This window comes from Pristiophorus japonicus, chromosome 8, assembly GCF_044704955.1.
Source record: "Pristiophorus japonicus isolate sPriJap1 chromosome 8, sPriJap1.hap1, whole genome shotgun sequence".
Classification (NCBI taxonomy): Eukaryota; Metazoa; Chordata; class Chondrichthyes; family Pristiophoridae; genus Pristiophorus; species Pristiophorus japonicus.
In genome coordinates this window covers 233,303,611-233,322,964 of record NC_091984.1, presented here as the reverse complement: position 1 = coordinate 233,322,964, position 19,354 = coordinate 233,303,611, and the positions used below count along the sequence as shown (strand labels likewise).

The window sequence follows — 19,354 nt, the reverse complement described above, 5'->3', positions numbered from 1 at the left end:
TTACATTGTATTTTTTTTTAAAAACCCTTTTAATTCTCACCTTGCGTGGAAGATAAGCTGAGAAATACGATTTAAAAAAATATATCTTTGACTTCGGATGCGGGCGGGCCGATCCCACAATGCCTTGCGGCGCGGCCCATATTTGCTCTTACAAAATGGAGGCGCGCTGTGGCAAGACAGCAAATTAGTTAATGTGAGGTAAAAAGAACATTAATAAATAAACGCGTTAATGCGGTATGTATTCGTTTTAAACATGTATTTCTACCTTCTCAGTCGTACAAAGAATGTCAGGGTAATTTCTCTTTTGCAGCAAAAATAATCGTATTAAGAGAAAACATTCCATTCTCCCTCAAAATATTCCCAATCCTGCGCTGTTAAGCACTTCATCTTTCTGTCTATTCCCCGCCCATGCTTTTTAAAATAGCAAACGCTCGTATTTTCCTGCCCTTAACTAGGCTTTTAGACTTGCTGCTTTAATAATCTGCACTCTTCTTAAAAAAATATGTCGACTTATTTTAAGAAATGTTAGTGACATCTTTTCAAGTTGAATGTACAAATATTCTGAGACAATTTTTCTGTGCAGATTACCTGAAATTATTCAAAACCAGATGACAAGCAATAACTTACATAAATTTAATAAAGAATAAGGAGGGCTCTATATACAACCTGCAGGATAAGCGTTGGATTCTAATGTTGTAACAGTTTATTTATAAACTTTTGCTTTACATCGCTAATAGTTTCAATTCATACTATTACTGATTTGTTTTAGTAATACACTGTGATATTGGTTCTAATTAATTCCGTATCCAATGCTACTTTGCTAACTTGTCAAGGTTTCTTTGACAGCACCTCCCAAACCCACAATCTCAACCACCTAGAAGGACAAGGGCAGCAGGCGAGTGGGGACACCATCATCTGCAAGTTCCCCTCCAAGTTACTCACCATCTTGACTTGCCATTCCTTCATAATCACTGGCTCAAAATCTTGAAACTCCCTCCCTAACAGCGCTGTGAGAGTACCTTCACCATACGGACTGCAGCAGTTCAAGAAGGCGGCTCTCCACCACTTTCTCCAGGGCAATTAAGGATGGGCAATAAATGCTGGCCTTGCCAGTGATGCCCACATCCCATAGGATCAGTTCCTATGGAGTGGAGGGTAGCCAATGTAATCCCACTTTTTTTTAAAAAAAGGAGGGAGAGAGAAAACAGGGAATTATAGACCAGTCAGCCTGACATTGGTAGTGGGTAAAATGACGGAATCAATTATTAAGGATGTCATAGCAGCGCATTTGGAAAGAGGTGACATGATAGGTCCAAGTCAGCATGGATTTGTGAAAGGGAAATCATGCTTGACAAATCTTCTGGAATTTTTTGAGGATGTTTCCAGTAGAGTGGACAAGGGAGAACCAGTTGATGTGGTGTATTTGGACTTTCAGAAGGCTTTCGGCAAGGTCCCAAGCAAGAGATTAATATGCAAAGTTAAAGCACATGGGATTGGGGGTAGTGTGCTGATGTGGATTGAGAACTGGTTGGCAGACAGGAAGCAAAGAGTAGGAGTAAATGGGTACTTTTCAGAATGGCAGGCAGTGACTAGTGGGGTACCGCAAGGTTCTGTGCTGGAGCCCCAGCTGTTTACATTGTACATTAATGATTTAGACGAGGAGATTAAATGTATCTCAAAATCTGCGGATGACACTAAGTTGGGTGGCAGTGTGAGCTGCGAGAAGGATGCTATGAGGCTGCAGAGTGACTTGGATAGGTTAGGCGAATGGGCAAATGCATGGCAGATGAAGTATGATATGGATAAATGTGAGGTTATCCACTTTAGTGGTAAAAACAGAGAGACAGACTATTATCTGAATGGTGACAGATTAGGAAAAGGGGAGGTGCAACGAGACCTGGGTGTCATGGTACATCAGTCATTGAAGGTTGGCATTCAGGTACAGCAGGCGGTTAAGAAAGCAAATGGCATGTTGGCCTTCATAGCGAGGGGATTTGAGTACAGGGGCAGGGAGGTGTTACTACAGTTGTACAGGGCCTTGGTGAGGCCACACCTGGAGTATTGTGTACAGTTTTGGTCTCCTAACTTGAGGAAGGACATTCTTGCTATTGAGGGAGTGCAGCAAAGGTTCACCAGACTGATTCCTGGGATGGCGGGACTGACATATCAAGAAAGACTGGATCAACTGGGCTTGTATTCACTGGAGTTCAGAAGAATGAGAGGGGATCTCAAAGAAACGTTTAAAATTCTGACGGGTTTAGACAGGTTAGATGCAGGAAGAATGTTCCCAATGTTGGGGAAGTCCAGAACCAGGGGTCACAGTCTAAGGATAAGGGGTAAGCCATTTAGGACCGAGATGAGGAGAAACTTCTTCACCCAGAGAGTGGTGAACCTGTGGAATTCTCTACCACAGAAAGTTGTTGAAGCCAATTCACTAAATATATTCAAAAAGGAGTTAGATGTAGTCCTTACTACTAGGGGGAGCAAGTGGTATGGCGAGAAAGCAGGAATGGGGTACTGAAGTTGCTGTTCAGCCATGAACTCATTGAATGGTGGTGCAGGCTCGAAGTGTCGAATAGCCTACTCCTGCACCTATTTTCTATGTTTCTATGAACGAATATTAAAAAAAATGTATTGGACACATGAACAACAGTGAGTTGATCTGCCTTTGGGCTAAACACTAAAAAAAAACTGTTGCACATTAAATCTGCTCAGCACAATACCCTGTAATTTTATTTTTTAATGTATCGATATGAGCTAAAGTATTCTAGTGACCTCCAGAAGGCAAAACATATTTCCTAACTTTTGAAGTGGAGTCACTGTTTTATAGGCAAAATTAATAAGAATTTAGAGGCAAACAACAATGAAATGAATGACCACTTAATCCCTTTTTGGTTAAAGGACAAATGTTCCATGCAAGAACTTCTCTGCTCTTCAAATATTGCCATGGAACCTTTTACGTCCACCTAAGAGAGTAGATGGGGCCTTGGTTTAATATCTCGTGAAAGGCAGCACCTCTGATAATGCAGCACTTCTTCAGTACTGCACCGGAGTGTCAGCCTTGATCTATATGCTCAAGTCTTGAACTCATGACTTTCTGAATCTGAAGACAAATTGCATTGAACCACTCTGGAACATCATCTAGCAGCTTGGGGGCACTTAAGAGGATGAGGCAAAATTATTTTCCCCCTAATTTTTTTAACATGTGGTGGCCGTTGCACACCAGCCACCATACAGGCTTGACAGAGCTAGGTCTTGCTCCAGTGGCAGGGATAACCAAGGTGACTGGAGACCAGCTCCGCTGCACGGATTTAGTGCGCACACATATCGCAGTCTGAGCTGCCCTGAGCTGCCCCTGGGCCCAAACTCGCGTCTCTCCTGGGCCCCGATCACGTCGCTCCTGCCGTACTTGCCCGTGCTCCAATCAGCGACCTGGATTTGGGTGATGTCAAATCCAGTCGTCCTCTTCACAACTGTCGCTCTCCTGCAGCAGCAGTTGCTGTATCTTTCACTTGTTCACCATGTGGGAAGGGCAAGGCAACTTGGGATACCTCCTGTAAGCCAGTTCAAAAAGAACATTGGCAGAGGTGTGGGAGTAGACTTGCCAGATGGATGGTGTGGTTCATCGGCGAGCAGGGGTTGTACAAAGCAAATTCTAGGTGATGGGACTGTTCAGTCTGTTTTCAGAAGTTAAATACGGAACTGGATGATGATATCCTTTCAGTTTGGGCACTGGATCCAGTTTGGATCGAGTCAATGAAAGCTTGCTGGCTGATGGCGATAAGGGTCTTGTACAGGGAGGGGGTGAGGGACAAAGCATTTAAGCATTCAATCCAGATCTTAATGGCGTAGGCCAATGCAAAACAAATGTTCATAATTTGGCTCAAATGAACAACACCCCTCAGACACTTGGGGGGAAAATTAAGACTTTATGTTGATACGTTAAGGATTCTTCTGAATTTGGAATTGTTGGATCAGAATTGAAGGGAGTATTTGGCAGTATGATGCCTGATCTTGGAGTACTGGGTGCTAGTTTTGCCTGTCTGTCAGTGGAAAGTGTTTTGTAACGATGGTATTATATGTATTTTAGAATCTCGGTGAAACCATGGCGGAAGAAGAAACCAGCATATCTCCTGGAGCGGTTCAAAAAGAAATCAGTGAGCAAACTGATGTAACTGTGCCAGAGGAGGAAAATGAAGATTCCAGCATCCCAAATGAAACTCCAATGGAAGAGACTGAGCCTGGGGCTGATGTCTATCGATATATCAAAGGCGATCTTTTTACATCTGAGATTTACAAGATTGAAATACAGAACCTTCCAAAGTTTGTAAGTTTCAGTGATTTAAGAAAATTCCTCAGCCGGAATAGCCTGGTTCCTCATAAAATCAAACTATTCGGCAAACGACCTTTTGCATTTGTGACTTTTAAAGAAGAGCAGGAACGAGATCGAGCCATGGAGGTACTTCAGGGGCAAGTTTGGAAAAACAGGAATTTGCGCGTCCGATTAGCAAAACCAAAAGCTGACCCTATTGCCAAGAAACGAAAGCAGGAAGAGACTGAGAACGATGATCACGAACAGAAGCGTGCTGTTCCAGCAGAAGGTTTGCACAGACCTTTAAGCGAACAAATTGCCGATGTTGTGACGCCCCTGTGGAACATTCCGTATGAAGAACAGCTGAAAAAGAAAGAGCAGAATGTCTTGCAAGTGCTGATGTTGTTGACCACGTATGTACATTAACCTTGGGATTCTGGGTTTGATGGTGAAGGAGCTTAATGTCTTTTCTAAGAACGCCCTTGCCACTTGGCCTTTTTTTAAAGCAACGGCCTAATTGTCAGAAATCCAAGCCGAGCCTAACTTAAACTGCTGAGATAGAAGTCTCCGCAGGCTGTATGGTTTCTGAGTGAGTTGCGTTTGGAGCTGAGTCCATGGCCAGATCAGCCATGATCTTGTTGAATGGCGGAGCAGGCTTGAGGGGCTAGATGGCCTACTCCTGTTCCTAATTCTTATGTTCTTATGTTTCTCTGGCCAGTTCCTGGTTGGAGTCCACAGCACGTAGCTGCCCATAATAGCATTCCCACTCTACCGGCCAGGATGGTTAAATGTGGAATCCGTTCAGTTTAATTCTAGATGCTATTGTGACCATTTTTACGTGCATTGCTGGAGCAGAGTAGAGGGAGCTTTGCCTTGCACTGATTAGCCCTATACCTGATCTAGAAATGTGGTCCATTCTCCAGCATTAACATTCCCTCGCTGTTTGAGGAGCTAAAAAAAAAAGTCACAATCGAATATCAATTTGAATGAATAATTGGTCCTAAGCGATTTCAGTAGAAATTTGATCATTCTGCCAGCAGCCCCCACCCCCCCAAACAAGCTCGGTTGTGGCCCTCGGACAACATTCCACCTGGCCGATTTCACACTCCGTTCTGCGACTGGCAAGCTGCCTTTCGGGCCGCAACCAGCAGCCACAGCTAATGAGGTCAGCGGATCGATGCTCTGCGGTGCTGCCGCAATTCTCATTAGACATGTCCAGCTCGGGAGCATGCTTTCCCCTCTCTTTAACCCGCCCCCCCCGATTCAGACGCAATCCAGTTTCCAGGCTTTTTTCTGCAGTTGGTGGTGTGGTAGTGCAGCTAATTGGAGTGCTATTGGGTAGGAACGTGTCCGTCACCCTCTGTCCTTGCTGACCTGCGTTGGCTCCTGTATCTTAGTACCAGAAATTTAAGATGCTCATCCTTGCATTTAAATCCCTCCGTGGCAGTGCCCCACTACATTTCAGTAACACCCCCAGAGCTATCCAGCTTCTTAAAAATTGCCCACCGTTGGCAGAAATACCTCCATACTCTGCAGTTCCACCCCCCCCCCCCTCCATCGCCCCTCCATCTGTCCTCCTTTAAGAATCCCATTAAAACCTACCTCTTTGGCCAACCATCCTAAACTCTCCTTTGGCTTCCGCATTCCTTGCGTGTCTGTGAAGCTCCTTGGGACATTCTTCTACATTAAGCCACTGTGTAAATATAACTCAAGTTTGCTTCCAGTCCAATGCTCCGTTCTCTGAGCTGCACAGCTCCAGAAAGAGGACCAATCAGAAGGAGTGTCTTTACTCGTGACCTCCATGGTAGCTGGGCAGACAAAGCATTGACGTTTGCCGGGGAGCAGGCAGGTGCCGATCCCCTCCGGCTCCAAAACTATGATCGGAATTATTAACTGAGGATGTTTGCACTTGGAAGGGTAACTATCTTCAGTCAGGACTGACAGGTCGGGTGAAGGGGTTGGTGGTGGTCACTATTCTGAACTGAATGTTTAAACTGGCTTCCCTCACTTAAGTGAACAGACACATTCTGCTTTGTCATTGTGCTGTGGGAGGCAAGGACACTGAGCCTTATACATCATCATCATAGGCAGTCCCTCAAAGCGAGGATGACTTGCTTCCACGCCAAAAAGGAATGAGTTCACAGGTGTTTCAACGAAGGACCTAATATTCCAGATCTCGAACTACATGTTGATGCCTGTGCTTGGACTTTTTTTAACGTGTGGGGGCCATTGCACACCAGCCACCACACGGACTTGACAGAGCCAGGCCTTGGTCCAGTGGCAAGGATTACCCAAGACTAACTGGAGACCAACTCTGCTGCACAGATCGAGCGCGCACATATATCGCAGTGTGGGCTGGCCTGTGCTGCCCCTGGGCCCTCGCGCCTCCTGGGCCCCAGACTCGCACCTCTCCTGGGCCCCGGTCACTTCCCTCTACAAATTCTTGCCGCTCCTTCGCCCCTCCTGCTGTGCCTGCCCGCACTGCAATCAGCGACCTGGCTTCGCAGCCGTCGCCCTCCTGCAGCAGCACGCTGCTCCCTGCAGTGGTATACCGCCGCACGCTGCTCCCTCTGATGGCCCCGACCTGAGGGAGCAACCTTATTAGGCATATGTCAACAGTTATTGGTCCAGAGCACCATGAGGCCGAATCTGGAGAGAATGTATTGCTCTGTAGCATTGGTTAGTGGCCTTCCGAGCTGAACAAGGAAGTGAAGCTCCGAAACAAACAGTGAACAAGGAAAGTCAAATTTAAATGCAAAAATAAAATACCCTAAAATAGAGATCTGTTATAGCACCTTATCACATCTCCAAGTGCTTCACACTGAAAATTGAGAGTTCAGTGATTAAATAGTCAATTGTTGCAGCCAATCTGAACCAATGCCCTCCACAAACAGAATTGAAATAGATTATTTAATTGGCTTTTTTATGGTGCAAATGTTAATACGGATTCTTTTCCCTCAATCTGGTTCAGCGAATTCACTGAGTCGAACACCGTAGCCGCTTATAACAAAGCAGACTTTATTAATTGTTTCACCGGCCGGGACTTATCAGAACGAAGGAATGCTCTCCCTTTAGAGTGCACTCACTCCCCACGGACAAGTCCCATTACAATGTAGGGGTGCAACGGTTATTCACTTTCTGTACATGATACAATTGATTGACATTCAGTTCACCCTATCCTTTGTGATCCCTCCTTCCCTTTGTCCACTCATGAGCCAACATCTGGCCTTCCTTGCCCAATTAGGTACTTGCAAGTGTTTAGCAACTGTTCAACTGTTTTTACACAAAGAGCTGTTCATCCTTGTTATTGTTTCAAGTTTACTGGTGTGACTAGCAAGACCTTGAGTAATTGTAACATTTGCAGTCTGACATTCTTAATGCTATTCTTCCATGAATCCTTTGTTCACTTCACTGTCTCTATACATTTTCCCACATTCTCAACTTCACTGTCTTTATACATTTTCCCACATTCTCACAACTTCTTAATTTAGTACATTCTAATTGTTGTCCCCATGTGTTTTCTTTTTTTTAAAAAAACTTATTAGGGAAATAGGAACCCATAATCGAGCCTTCGTGCCATGGGTGTTTGAACAGAAAAAGATACATGGTGGAACTTGTTGCCCGTTAGAGGGAGTGAAACCGTCACCACTGCAGGTACGTTAACATCCGGTAACTCGTGCGGCAATGTGAATTCATCTCCTTGGTTTTCTGTAGCCACATTCTTTTCTAAGATTTGAGTCAACAGTCCAGTAGTGATTTCTGGTGAGGGTGGAGGAGAGTGAAGGTTCAAATACATTATTATAATTGTACAGAACAGCTGATCCTCCGGCTTTCTGACTTCCGAGCATTGATCGACCCTTCCCGACGCCAGCAGATCCCGTATGATGAACGCAGTTAGAGGGACAGAAACAGCATAGTCAGCTGCAGAAGCTCCAATTAGTAGCCCAGCCAAATGGAGCGGAAATAGTTCCTGGGCCTGTGGGGAAGCATGAATGTTGAAAGCCTTATAATGCCAAATGGAAATAGACAGCCCAGTCTTTAGCTAGTGAGGTGTTTCTGGTCGAGCAAAGTTTTCAGATAATTAGGTAGTTGCCATTTTGGCCAGCTGCCTTATTTTGACACATGCGTGTGGATGCACACGAGCTCGTGCGCCACACACACACATACACGCTTTAGTATCTTTGGATTGTTACCTCCTAACTTTCCAAAATCCTAACTGGGCTGCTACCTGAATCCATTGAGTGCCGTGAAATGTAGCAGGCACAACAGTGCAAGTTTGGTGTTTGTACTAATTGTGGCTTCAATCGTGCCAGTTTATTTCCAGCGTTGCGATTTTCTGTTTCAGACTGAATACCGTAACAAGTGCGAGTTTCTAATTGGCGTTGGAGCAAATGGAGAAGATAAAACTGTAGGATGTCGCTTGGGTAAATACAAGGGAGGATCGTGTGCAGTAGTCGAGCCATTTGATACTGTTCATATTCCAGCCAAAACAAAGGAAGTTGTGAAGGCATTTCAGAACTACATAAGGTTATTAAAGCCACTCACTATTTCAGTGGATTATCTTGTTATTTTTTTCCCTGTTTAGTTGGATTATTGCAATATATGTCCATATCCCTTTTCTGCTACTGCTTCCCTTTACGTGTCCCGGAAATGGTGTTTCCCATCCACCTGGAAAGCAGCAGAATCCGAGATCCTACCTCTCGACCAATGGCCCTTTGTGTTTGTTCGGCAGTTTTAGACAGGCTAGCTGCCTTGGTTTAATTCTAGTGCTCTGGTGAAATACACCCATGCGAATAGCAGGCTAGGGTGGGATTTGAACCGGCGCTGTTTGCTGACCCCTATTGCTGCTTGAAATAGCAATCCAACATTCGTGTATTTTTGTCACCGTGACCTGCAGAATTTTGCAAGGTAATCGGGACTTTTTTTTTTGCAAGCCACTTTGCCAGTCTAAATCGCACGGAGATTTCTTTTGAAGCAGTGTAGTGGTCATTGTTGAGGTGTGGTTGTCTTGGCCGCGACTATAACCAAAACAGCAGCATTATTTCGGGCATTCCTCTGGTGGTTATACGGCATGCCAACAGAACAGAGATAGCGGAAATCCACTCCAGAAGGGTCACCATCCAGACTGGCTTCAGCCTGTTTGCCAATTTGGTTACAAGGTGTCATGGAAAGGACAGCGGCAGCAAATTGGATGGTGCTGAAATAATTCATATGCGAGCCACCGGTGAGGCCGCAGAAAGTTCCCTTCTCTCCCTGTCCCCGCAATTCTATTTAAAAATGTCACATTTCTGATTGTGTTTTGGTTTGCAGGGCATCTCCTTATTCTGTGTATTGCCCAGAAACATATGAAGGCCACTGGAAGCAGTTGACTGTACGCATCACCAGGGCCAAGCAGATCATGGCTATAATTTACTTCAACCCTCAGGTACTGTTGTAATAAAGTTTTCGAAGTCTGATTGTTCCCCCTAATTATTTGTTTTGGGTGCATGGTCTCTTCAACCGGCTGCTCGGCCCAGTCAAGATTTCACGAATGCGCGAAATCTCGCCTTAAAAAGCCGGTGAACGGCTGTGCGGGACCTCCAGACAACTGCGTTGAGCTGAGAGCACTGCCCCCACAGCCCTCTGTTCCATTCAGTAACTTCTTCATATTGAAGATGTTCCACAAAAACTTCTGCTCTGCGACTACCATTGACTAGCTGTTCTAAAGCATAAAACATAGTAACAAAGGATAGAGAATTGTTCCAGGCTACACTTTCAGTGACTTCTGATGCCTTGAGTCCTATGAGAACTACGTGCTCGGTAAGCAAATCTATTGTTGGCTGGTGATGTGAATGTTACTTGACAGTCCTTGCCAATATGGACGAAGGTGGAATTACTTATTAATATATCTGGTTGAATCTAAGCACTTGCAGGCGAGGTCATCAGTTGTCGCGGTAGATCAAGCCAATCGTTTTGGCTTCTGCATCGTACTATTAACTTTTTTTTATAAACACCCATTAAAACTGCAGTTTTTTTTTAAGGGTGAAAGTCCAGTATATAAGTTTTAAGGAATACTCCGGAGTAATTTACAAAACATTAATACACGGATTTGGATGACAGAAACTAGTATGAGGTTCACAACGTCATCTGAACCCTTGGAGTTTATTGCACACTTAAACATATTTCCAACCACTTTGGAAGGTGTAAATTCTTTATCTTCTGCCCCTCCATCTTCCCCCAAGGTTCATCTACTCTTACTCAATCATGATCTGCCCCCAGGCTCTGCCACTCTTGAGATGACCATTAGAGAGAGGGGGGCAATGTCTCCCCCCCCCCCCCCCCCCCATAGCGGGAGGTCCAGTGCGGACCGCTCACAAGTTGTTGCCACTGGAAGATACCGTGCACGTGGAGACGCATGGCGGCCACACGCAGCAAATTTAAAGGGACCGCGCGCAAAAAAGTTAGAGGGAACGTTGATGGGGGTGGTGGATATAATTCTCACCCAGTCGAAAGCCATTTTAATTTTAGAGCTCAGTTTTTGTTGCCTGTTGTGTAGTTTCACAGCTAGTTTTTCCTCAATTACTTGGTGAGTTTCTACGTCTTTTAATTCTCCTCCCAACTGTTTATAGAAACTAACCAAAGCACAACTAGAAGAACTGCAGGGCGAATTAGCCAAATATTTCACAGAAGGTGACGGGAAGGATTGTGGAGTAACCTCACTTTACTTTGCAGAGGAAGGTCAGAGGTAAGGAATTATCCAGGTTTGGAAAATTATGTTGAGCATCGATTTCGATGGATTGCCTGGGAACATTTAAAATTGCTAAAACTTTTTAATATTAGTTGATGAGACATCTGACTACCAATTTAAAAAAAAAATCTATATCAATCTGTCTCTCTCATATATATATATAATATATAGAGAATCGGTATTCAAATGCCAATGAAAGGAGGTCTGTGTGTGGGTAGTTAAATACCTGCACTGAGCTTCACTGGCAATGTAACTCTGGCAGTTCTGGCTCCTGATCTCAAGACCTGGCTCTATCCACCCACACTGCTGATTCCCTCTTTTGCACCGTCAAATCACAAAAGCACAGATGTAAAAGAACACAGGAGAGGAGCTAAAAAATAAATTCAAAGAGGAGAAAAGCAGGAAAGAGAGATAAAAGGCAAAGATGAGGAAAAGTAATTAGTCAGGAAGGGACTGGCAAGACAGACAACAAATGCAAAACTGAGACAATCCATTATCATAGAATCGTAGAACAGTGCCGCACAGGAAGAGGCCAATCGCGTCTGTGCTGGCTCTTTCGAAGTGCAATCCAGTTAGACCCACTCCTCTGCTATTTCCATTTTGTGCTCAGTCAGCATAATCACCATTGCTGCTGAGTAATGCTATAACCCTGTAGTGATAAAACGTAACATCCTTCAACCTCTCCATGTGCAACACTGAGGGAGATGGGTCTCTGTTCCAACAGCTAATTTATTCAACATTGTATTACTTGGTGGAGAAGTATTTAATTGTTTTTTTTTTAATCTAATTAACTCTGCCAAAGGATTATATAGGCAGAACCTCTATCAACACTAGCCCTATCCATTTTAAATAACTTATCGAACCAGACTGTATCTAATCACTACGTCATTTTAAACCTTCAGTTATAGCCCATCTGAACCTTTTTCTCCAGAAGGTAAATATTCTATCTCTTGAAACCTAACCTCGGAGCGCGAAGATTTAATATCATCTTGGTCTCCCTCCTTTTCACCCACTCCACAGGCTTGGCATCCTTCACTATCTGCAAGTACAAAATCATGACACAGTGCTTCAAGGGCTAACCTACCAGAACTGTATGTAGTCTGACTGTAGTAAGTTGTACATTGCTTGGGCAGGTTTGACAAGTGAAAGAAGAAAGCAAGCTAGATTTGCATTTATAGAGCACCTTTCACGACCACCGGACCGTCCCAAAGTGCTTTACAGCCAATGAAGTACTTTTTGAAGTGGTAGTCACTGTTGTAATGTAGGAAACACAGCAGCCTTTGTGCGCACAGCAAGCTCCCACAAACCGCAATGTGATAATGACCAGATAATCTGTTTTTAGTGATGTTGATTGAGGGATAAATATTGGCCAGGACACATGGGAGAACTCCTCTGTTCTATGGGATCTTTTACTTCCACCCGAGAGAACAGACGGGGCCTCGGTTTAACGTCTCATCCGAAAGACGGTGCCTCCGACACTGCAGCACTCCTTTGGTACTTCACTGGAGTGTCGGCCTAGATTTTTGTGCACAAGACTCTGGAGTGGGACTTAAACCCACAACCTTCTGACACAGGTGAGAATGCTACCCACTGAGCCATAGCTGACATTTTACTAAACATTACTAAATCCCAGTCACATTACAGACTTGAGCACGTAGTGTAGGCCTGACACTTGAGTGCATTACTGAGAGAGTGCTGCATTGTCTGAGGTGCTGTCCTTCACATGAGACATTAAACTAAGATCCCATGGTACTATTTGAGGGATGAGTGTTCTGCCAATGTCCTGGCCAAGATTCATCCTCAGCCAACTCCCCTCGGAAAGCAATATTCAATTATTTGCTGTTTGTGGGACCTTGCTGCAAATTGCTCACATAACTACAGTTCAAAGGTTATAAAATGCTTTGGAACATCCTGGGGATGTATCACGTGCTATAGAAATGCAGGTTCTTTTTCTTTCTTGGCCCGTATCAGTTGTCAAAATCTCTAATGGAAATAACATTTGTTTTAGTTGTGGCAAAGGTTTTGAAGGCAAAACATCAACTTTCAATCTAAAGGTTTTATTTTTGAACACTTCCAGAAAATCTCCTAATTTGGAAGACTTGCCTTTGGACCATGTGGCTGGGGAGAAGTACATATATGAAGAGCTCCTTGGACTTAAATTCAGAATTTCTCCTCATGCATTTTTCCAGGTGAATTTTTTGTTTTATGTTTACAAGATCTTTTATTCCATTGTAGTTTCTTAGTGTGCACGTCAAGCATTCCCAGTTTGTGTAAAGCACAGCCAAATGGACAGCTCTACTCTGCTCCAGCAAGGTGCTTAAACCCTGGTTGTAGAGGTGTACCAGCTACTGCGCCATTGTGTCATTATCATCTCCCACAGTACCATTCTTGTGACTGCTCGGTGAGCTTGATAATTACTGCCAAATTATGCGCTGGTTTATACCATCCAAACACTTGCCACATAGTGGCTTTACACTCCAGAGTAAACCTTGCGTCTGGGCTGGATTTAAAACAAGGTCGCGGAAGTGGGAAAGGACCGTGTGCTAACCCACGATACTGCCTGATTCCTCCAAAATCTTTTAAACTTGGATTCTGCTGTGAAATTTGCCAGCCTAGAGTGCGAACAATGACGGACATGTAAAGACCATCTGGTGCACTGAGCCTGTCCCGCACAATTGCGATACCTTGTGTACCAGAATTCCACCCCACCCGAAACCATGTGATCTCCTGGGAGAAGCAAAATATCAGGTGAGAAAACCCAGGCCAATTTGGCGGGGATGGGGGGGTGGAAATCTGGGAAATTCCTCTCCGACCCAACTAGGCGATCGAAACTAGTCCAGGAGATCACCCTGGCTATTAAGTTCCCTGCAGTCCCTACCTTCTGTAAGAGGTGATCTCCCCCGCAGCCAGAAACAAATCCAGCTTTCACTTAAAGGAGTTCAGCGAGTCTGCATCCACCACATGAAACGGCAGTAATTTTTTTTCGGGCCTTGTGGCCTATTCAAAAGTCCGCAGATGCGCGTTTTTTTTTCAATTTAAAAGCCGACTTGTCGGCTGCACGGAACCGCTGGAGCACTGTGCGGCACGCAGCTTTAAAGGAGCATTGGCGGGATGTATTTGTTTTCTTTCTACCACCTGCACACCCTGCTAAGTTCCCAATGTTGGCCACATTGCTGAGGGGTGGCATGGAGAAGGTGGCTAGTGCCTCCCTCAGTCTGTGCAGCAGAACTGGTCTCCAGTTGTCTTGGGTAATCCTTGCCACTGGACCAAGACCTCGCTCTGTCAAGCCCGTGTGGTGGCTGGTGTGCAACGGTCACCCCACGTTAAAAAAATCCACGCACAGACATCTTCCACCCTTCAGGATGCAGTTCGGGATCTGGAATATTAAGTCCTTCATTGAAACATCTGTGAACTCATCCCTTTTGGCGGGGGAAGCAAGTCATCCTCGCTTTGAGGGACTGTCTATGATGATGACATAATCAAACCAGGAGTTGCCCTCTGCAGTCAAGAAATCAACTTGGTTAGTGCCTGCTTATCAGGAGCCAGGCATCTTCCTGTATGAGGAGAGGGAAAAACAGAATCATTATTCGGTTGCAGTCTTCTGACTGAATGGCAGCTTTTGTTGAGGCCTGGAACCAAGTTGATTTCTTGACTGCAGGGGGCAAGTCCTGGTTTGATTATGTCATCATCATAGACAGTCCCTCAAAGCGAGGATGACTTGCTTCCACGCCAAAAAGGGATGAGTTCACAGATGTTTCAATGAAGGACCTAATATTCCCAATTCCGAACTACATCCTGAAGGGTGGAAGATGCCTGTGCGTGGATTTTTTTAACATGGGGTGACCGTTGCACACCAGCCACCACACGGGCTTGACAGAGCGAGGTCTTGGTCCAGTGGCAAGGATTACCCAAGACGACTGGAGACCAGCTCTGCTGCACAGGCTGAGTGCGCGCACATATCGCAGTGTGGGCTGGCCCGTGCTGCCCCTGGTCACTTCCATCTATAAACTCTTGCTGCTCCTTCGCCCCTCCTGCTGTGCCTGCCCGCACTGCAATCACTACGGCTGACAGAAAGGGCTCTTTTGTGCCGGGGCATTCCTAACCCAATCGATCAAATGTTAATACTTCGATGTAAACATTTTTGTATCCAGGTGAACACCCAGGCTGCAGAGGTGCTTTATTCCGCAGTCGGAGACTGGGCCAATCTTAACCAAGACAGTACAGTGATGGATGTTTGCTGTGGCACTGGAACGATTGGGCTTTCCCTCGCAAAGGTAAGTGGTTTTTGTTTGGAGAAACCTTGTTGAAGGCCTGTGGGCCAGTAGGATAAGGCATCACTAACACTGAAGAGAAAGCAAGATCATCTGGGGAAACTTAGATTGACGTGAAGCTCTGTGGAATGTAAGGATGAGGGAAGACTTAGTAATTCTACAGATTTAAGGTTCTGGGGGGGGAAACTAGTTCGAGCAGGAGATGGTGAGATGAATCTCTGGTTCAGAAAAAGTGAAAGTGCAGGTGAGTAGCTATTAGAACTTTAAAAAAACATTCATTCAGACTGCAGTGCATTCACTGAAATTGCACTGATGTCCATGTTGCTTCCATCCTCAATGCAGTTGGTATCGCTGCTCCAGAATGTTACTGCATTCCTCTGCCAAGAGTCAGTATTAAAAAATAAAAGCTTTCTACACCCTACAATTAGAGTGCATGACATTTTTCTTCCCTGCCCAAGTCACCTCCAGCTACCTTTGCAGTCTTATATCTGATCTTCACTTTCTTGTCCACCACATCGTGTTGTGTGATATGCTGAAAGATAAAGTGACAGGGAAATTGATGGGGCAGTTTCTATATTTGCACCACTCGATTCAGGCTGAGAAGGGATCTCGTCTGGTTTCTCTATTTATCCATGCGAGAAGTATTGGAGCTCTCCATGTGCCGCCTTCCCTATGGGCAGTAGCATGGCAGAGTGTGAGAATCTGCAAACTTCCTTCAAACTAATTGACCTGAGGACAAAGTAGGACCCACAGGGAGTACCTGAGCAATGGCCTCAAAAGGTTAGCAACTGAATATTGCAGCTATATTCTCGGCTCCAGACTCCTCCAGCGTCATCACTGGAGATCAACGATCAATTGTAAAATTAGTTGAAGCAGTAATCTATGAAATGCCAATATTGGGATTAACCATTTATTTTTAATCTCGTTGCTTAGAGAGTGAAGAAAGTTATTGGAATTGAAATGTGCCAGGAAGCTATAGAAGATGCTAAAGTGAATGCAGAGTTAAATGGTTAGTACTTAATACCTGTACCTTCTAATAAGATTTACTTGTTAATCTTAACCGTGTCAAGTTCAGGTTTCTCCTGTTTCAGAACGCTCACTCCTAGACCACGAAGTCTACTACTGAACTATCTTCCTTAGGTGATCCATCTCTTGTCCCTGCCCCAGGTGCTGTCAAAGGCACCTCTTGATCAGCCCGCTCATGATCATGAAAAATATTCGAAAGATATCCATCTTGTTCGTTCTCCACCCCAAGCTCATTTTAGTAGCATCTCAGATAACCAGGCAAAGCCTGCAAAAATTCTCCTAGGGACTATTCAGTAGCAATTGTTGCTCAAGGCTTATTAGATTGTCAGTATTGAAACTCTGTGCTTCCTGATCTGACTTGAATCAGTCAAATTTTATTACAAGCTTGTTAGTATATTCTTCAAGTTTCATTTGTTCAAGTCGTATAATTTTGATGCAGTTTTCAAAACATTCTCCTTTCTGTTTCATCAGAGTATATCAATGTTGTGCAATTTACACAAGTTCCATGCTCCCTATTGAAAGCTGGCAGAAAGCTTGTATATCTGAATCACACTGGTGATATTTCTATCTAACTGCAGTTTAATTTTTTCTTCCATTTAGGCCTCTCTAATGTGGAATTCTTGTGTGGGAAAGCAGAAGACCTCTTTCCCACTGTAATTAATTCTTTAACGTCACCAAACCTGGTTGCTGTTGTGGACCCACCCAGGGCAGGACTGCGTAAGAACCATTTCGATGCTGAATGTTGCCAGACCAGGATTAGTCAATTTTTCGGTTCTTTTTCCCTTGATAATGAACAAATGTGGGTTTTTAAAAAATTATCTTTTTTGACTTGCAGATTCCCGAGTTGTACTCGCAATAAGAAGAGCAGAACACCTAAAAAGCCTAATTTATGTTGCCTGCAATGCCCGAGCAGCTATGAACAACTTTGTGGAGTAAGTTATGTAATTATTTTAGCACTTTCAATATAAAAATGCAGTTGAAGAACTGTTAAACAAATTGTTTTTTTATGTAAAAAGCATAACACAGTAAAACCTGCAAATTGTTTGTTCGAGCTGCACCACTCCCATTTTTAACTTGTGCAATGGTGTGCAAGTGCCCTAATGATGTGAGACAAGGCATCACCTCGCATTTCCATCATAAATTTGATTTGGGTCGTAGGAGAGAGCAGTCTTTTAGTGTGCCGCCGTTCCATCTGCTGGCATGAAGTACCACCTATTGAGGTGATAAGTTCACAACCACTTCACACAGAATGGCTGCACAATGGATTTGAAGCTTTTGCCAAGCAGGATTATTAAGAACCTTGCGATCAATAGGGTTAGATAATAAAGTGTACTACCCAGCAGGTGAATTGTACAATAAATGGGGAATTATAAACTGCAACTTAAAAGGATTGGAAAATTGGATTGAGTGGATACCCTTTTGAATTACCAGGTTCCAATAAAATTAGTGCTAGTATAGAGATAGGGAAAATTCCAGTTATAGAACACCAGATGTCCTAACTCGTACATCAGTTATTTCCAGAATGTGGTGGTGCCATTGTGGTTAACAGTACACGCATGAGAAAGTTGTTTAAACTAGTTAATCTGCACTTGTGCTTTGCCTATCAATAGCTGCAAATTTGAGATGCTGTAATAAAAATAAGTTAATACAAATGATTTGCTAATGAATCTTAATTTCTTCTACCAATGTTCAATGAATCGATTGCAGAGATGCGGCTAAAATTTGAGTTTTATGTGCTTAGTTTAAAATGAAATTTTTTTTCCCCCCCAAAATGAGCATTCTTTACTCTATTATCTTTGGGATGGTTGGGTTTCTCACTGAGGTCTGAAAGTTGGGGTCTTTACCAATGTTCTCTCTAAGGTGCGCGGCTATGCAACTCTGCTGGTCCTGCGCAGCCCTGGACCGGCTTTTTCAATGGTGAGTGGGACACCCAGAAAAAAATAAAAGGGAACATGGGTCTTTACCTATACACTTTAGACTAATGGAATCAAATTTGAATCAAACTGACGTTTTCCCCCTCCACCTTTTGCCACAGCCTTTGTCGTGCCCCATCTCACCGAGTGAAGGGATCTCCATTCCGTCCAGTTAAAGCCATGGCTGTCGATCTCTTCCCACATACAATGTACTATGAGCTGTTAATATTGTTTGAGAGAGTGGAATAAGAGCAAATGCTCCAAAAGCAAGGCTATTGCTGATGCAAATGACCTGGAGTGAAGAAACAAAGTTTGGGATTAACCAAAAAAAACTATGTTGAAGATCACATCTTCATAAATACCATGTGCATAACTATTTGCAGCATGTAACTATTTTATTTTGTATGTGTGATGTTGGAATACAATTTTTCTTTATGCACAATATTTAAGTAATTTAAAGTGCTTTAACCAAGTCAGCACTGTGACTGAAGTGATGAGAAAAATTAAGATTTCAATCTGAATGCTTCCTGTACTCTAATTTTAAACCCAACATGTATGAATTTGTTGGAACTAATAAAATTTGTGGTCAGTACCTTAAGGTTTTGATCATTTGTTGGTCATATTTCTGTTAGGTTTCCTGTTGTGTTGTTTATTAGTAAGGGAAGAGAACTAATTAAACTGTTTTGTTGGGTGTTTGAGGGATAAATGCCATTGCACCAGACGAACTCCCTTGCTATTCCATTACACCAATGAGATTTTTACACAACCACCTAAAATAGCAGACAATTTAATATTTCATCCAAAAGACAGGACATTGATCTCTGTACTGCACTGGAGTGTCGGGTGAAATTACATACTCCAGTTGCCTTGAACTTGTACTTTCCTGAGATATAGCCGCTAGTGCTTTCTACTGGATGACATGGCTGAGAGCAAAGACCAAGCTACATTATGGAAAAACACGTGTCTGAATCCCTTTCCTCCCACTTAATGGTTTTTTAAAAAATGAAAAAGATTTGCCTTTATCGAGAACCTTTCATGACCAAGATGTCAAAGTGCTTTACAATCAAATACTGTCTGTTGTCATGTAGGAAATATGGCAGCCAAT

The 19,354-nt window shown here is 43.8% G+C and overlaps 1 protein-coding gene across 5 annotated transcripts; it reads left to right on the top strand.

The window, feature by feature from the left end:
- Window positions 1-115: 115 nt before the first annotated feature.
- Window positions 116-18,869, top strand: trmt2a (tRNA methyltransferase 2 homolog A). 5 transcript variants are annotated; one of them, XM_070888083.1, is made up of 12 exons: window positions 116-198; window positions 4,091-4,725; window positions 7,858-7,966; window positions 8,658-8,839; window positions 9,623-9,737; window positions 10,921-11,036; window positions 13,117-13,228; window positions 15,191-15,313; window positions 16,244-16,319; window positions 16,937-17,053; window positions 17,172-17,268; window positions 18,372-18,869. In XM_070888083.1, the coding sequence occupies exons 2-12, from the start codon at window positions 4,106-4,108 to the stop codon at window positions 18,496-18,498; spliced, it is 1,794 nt and encodes a 597-aa protein (XP_070744184.1). In that variant the 5' UTR covers window positions 116-198; window positions 4,091-4,105; the 3' UTR covers window positions 18,499-18,869. The 5 variants fall into 5 exon arrangements, with proteins under 5 accessions (XP_070744184.1, XP_070744185.1, XP_070744183.1 ...); XM_070888084.1 differs by having other exon boundaries at window positions 150-234; XM_070888082.1 differs by lacking the exon at window positions 116-198 and adding an exon at window positions 239-292.
- Window positions 18,870-19,354: the final 485 nt, after the last annotated feature.

Coding starts and splice junctions, on each gene's coding strand:
- trmt2a (XM_070888082.1), top strand. CDS start 254: ATGTATTTCTACCTTCTCAGTCGTACAAAGAATGTCAGG. Junction 7,967..8,657: donor TGAAACCGTCACCACTGCAG/GTACGTTAACAT, acceptor TTTCTGTTTCAG/ACTGAATACCGTAACAAGTG. Junction 9,738..10,920: donor TAATTTACTTCAACCCTCAG/GTACTGTTGTAA, acceptor AACTGTTTATAG/AAACTAACCAAAGCACAACT.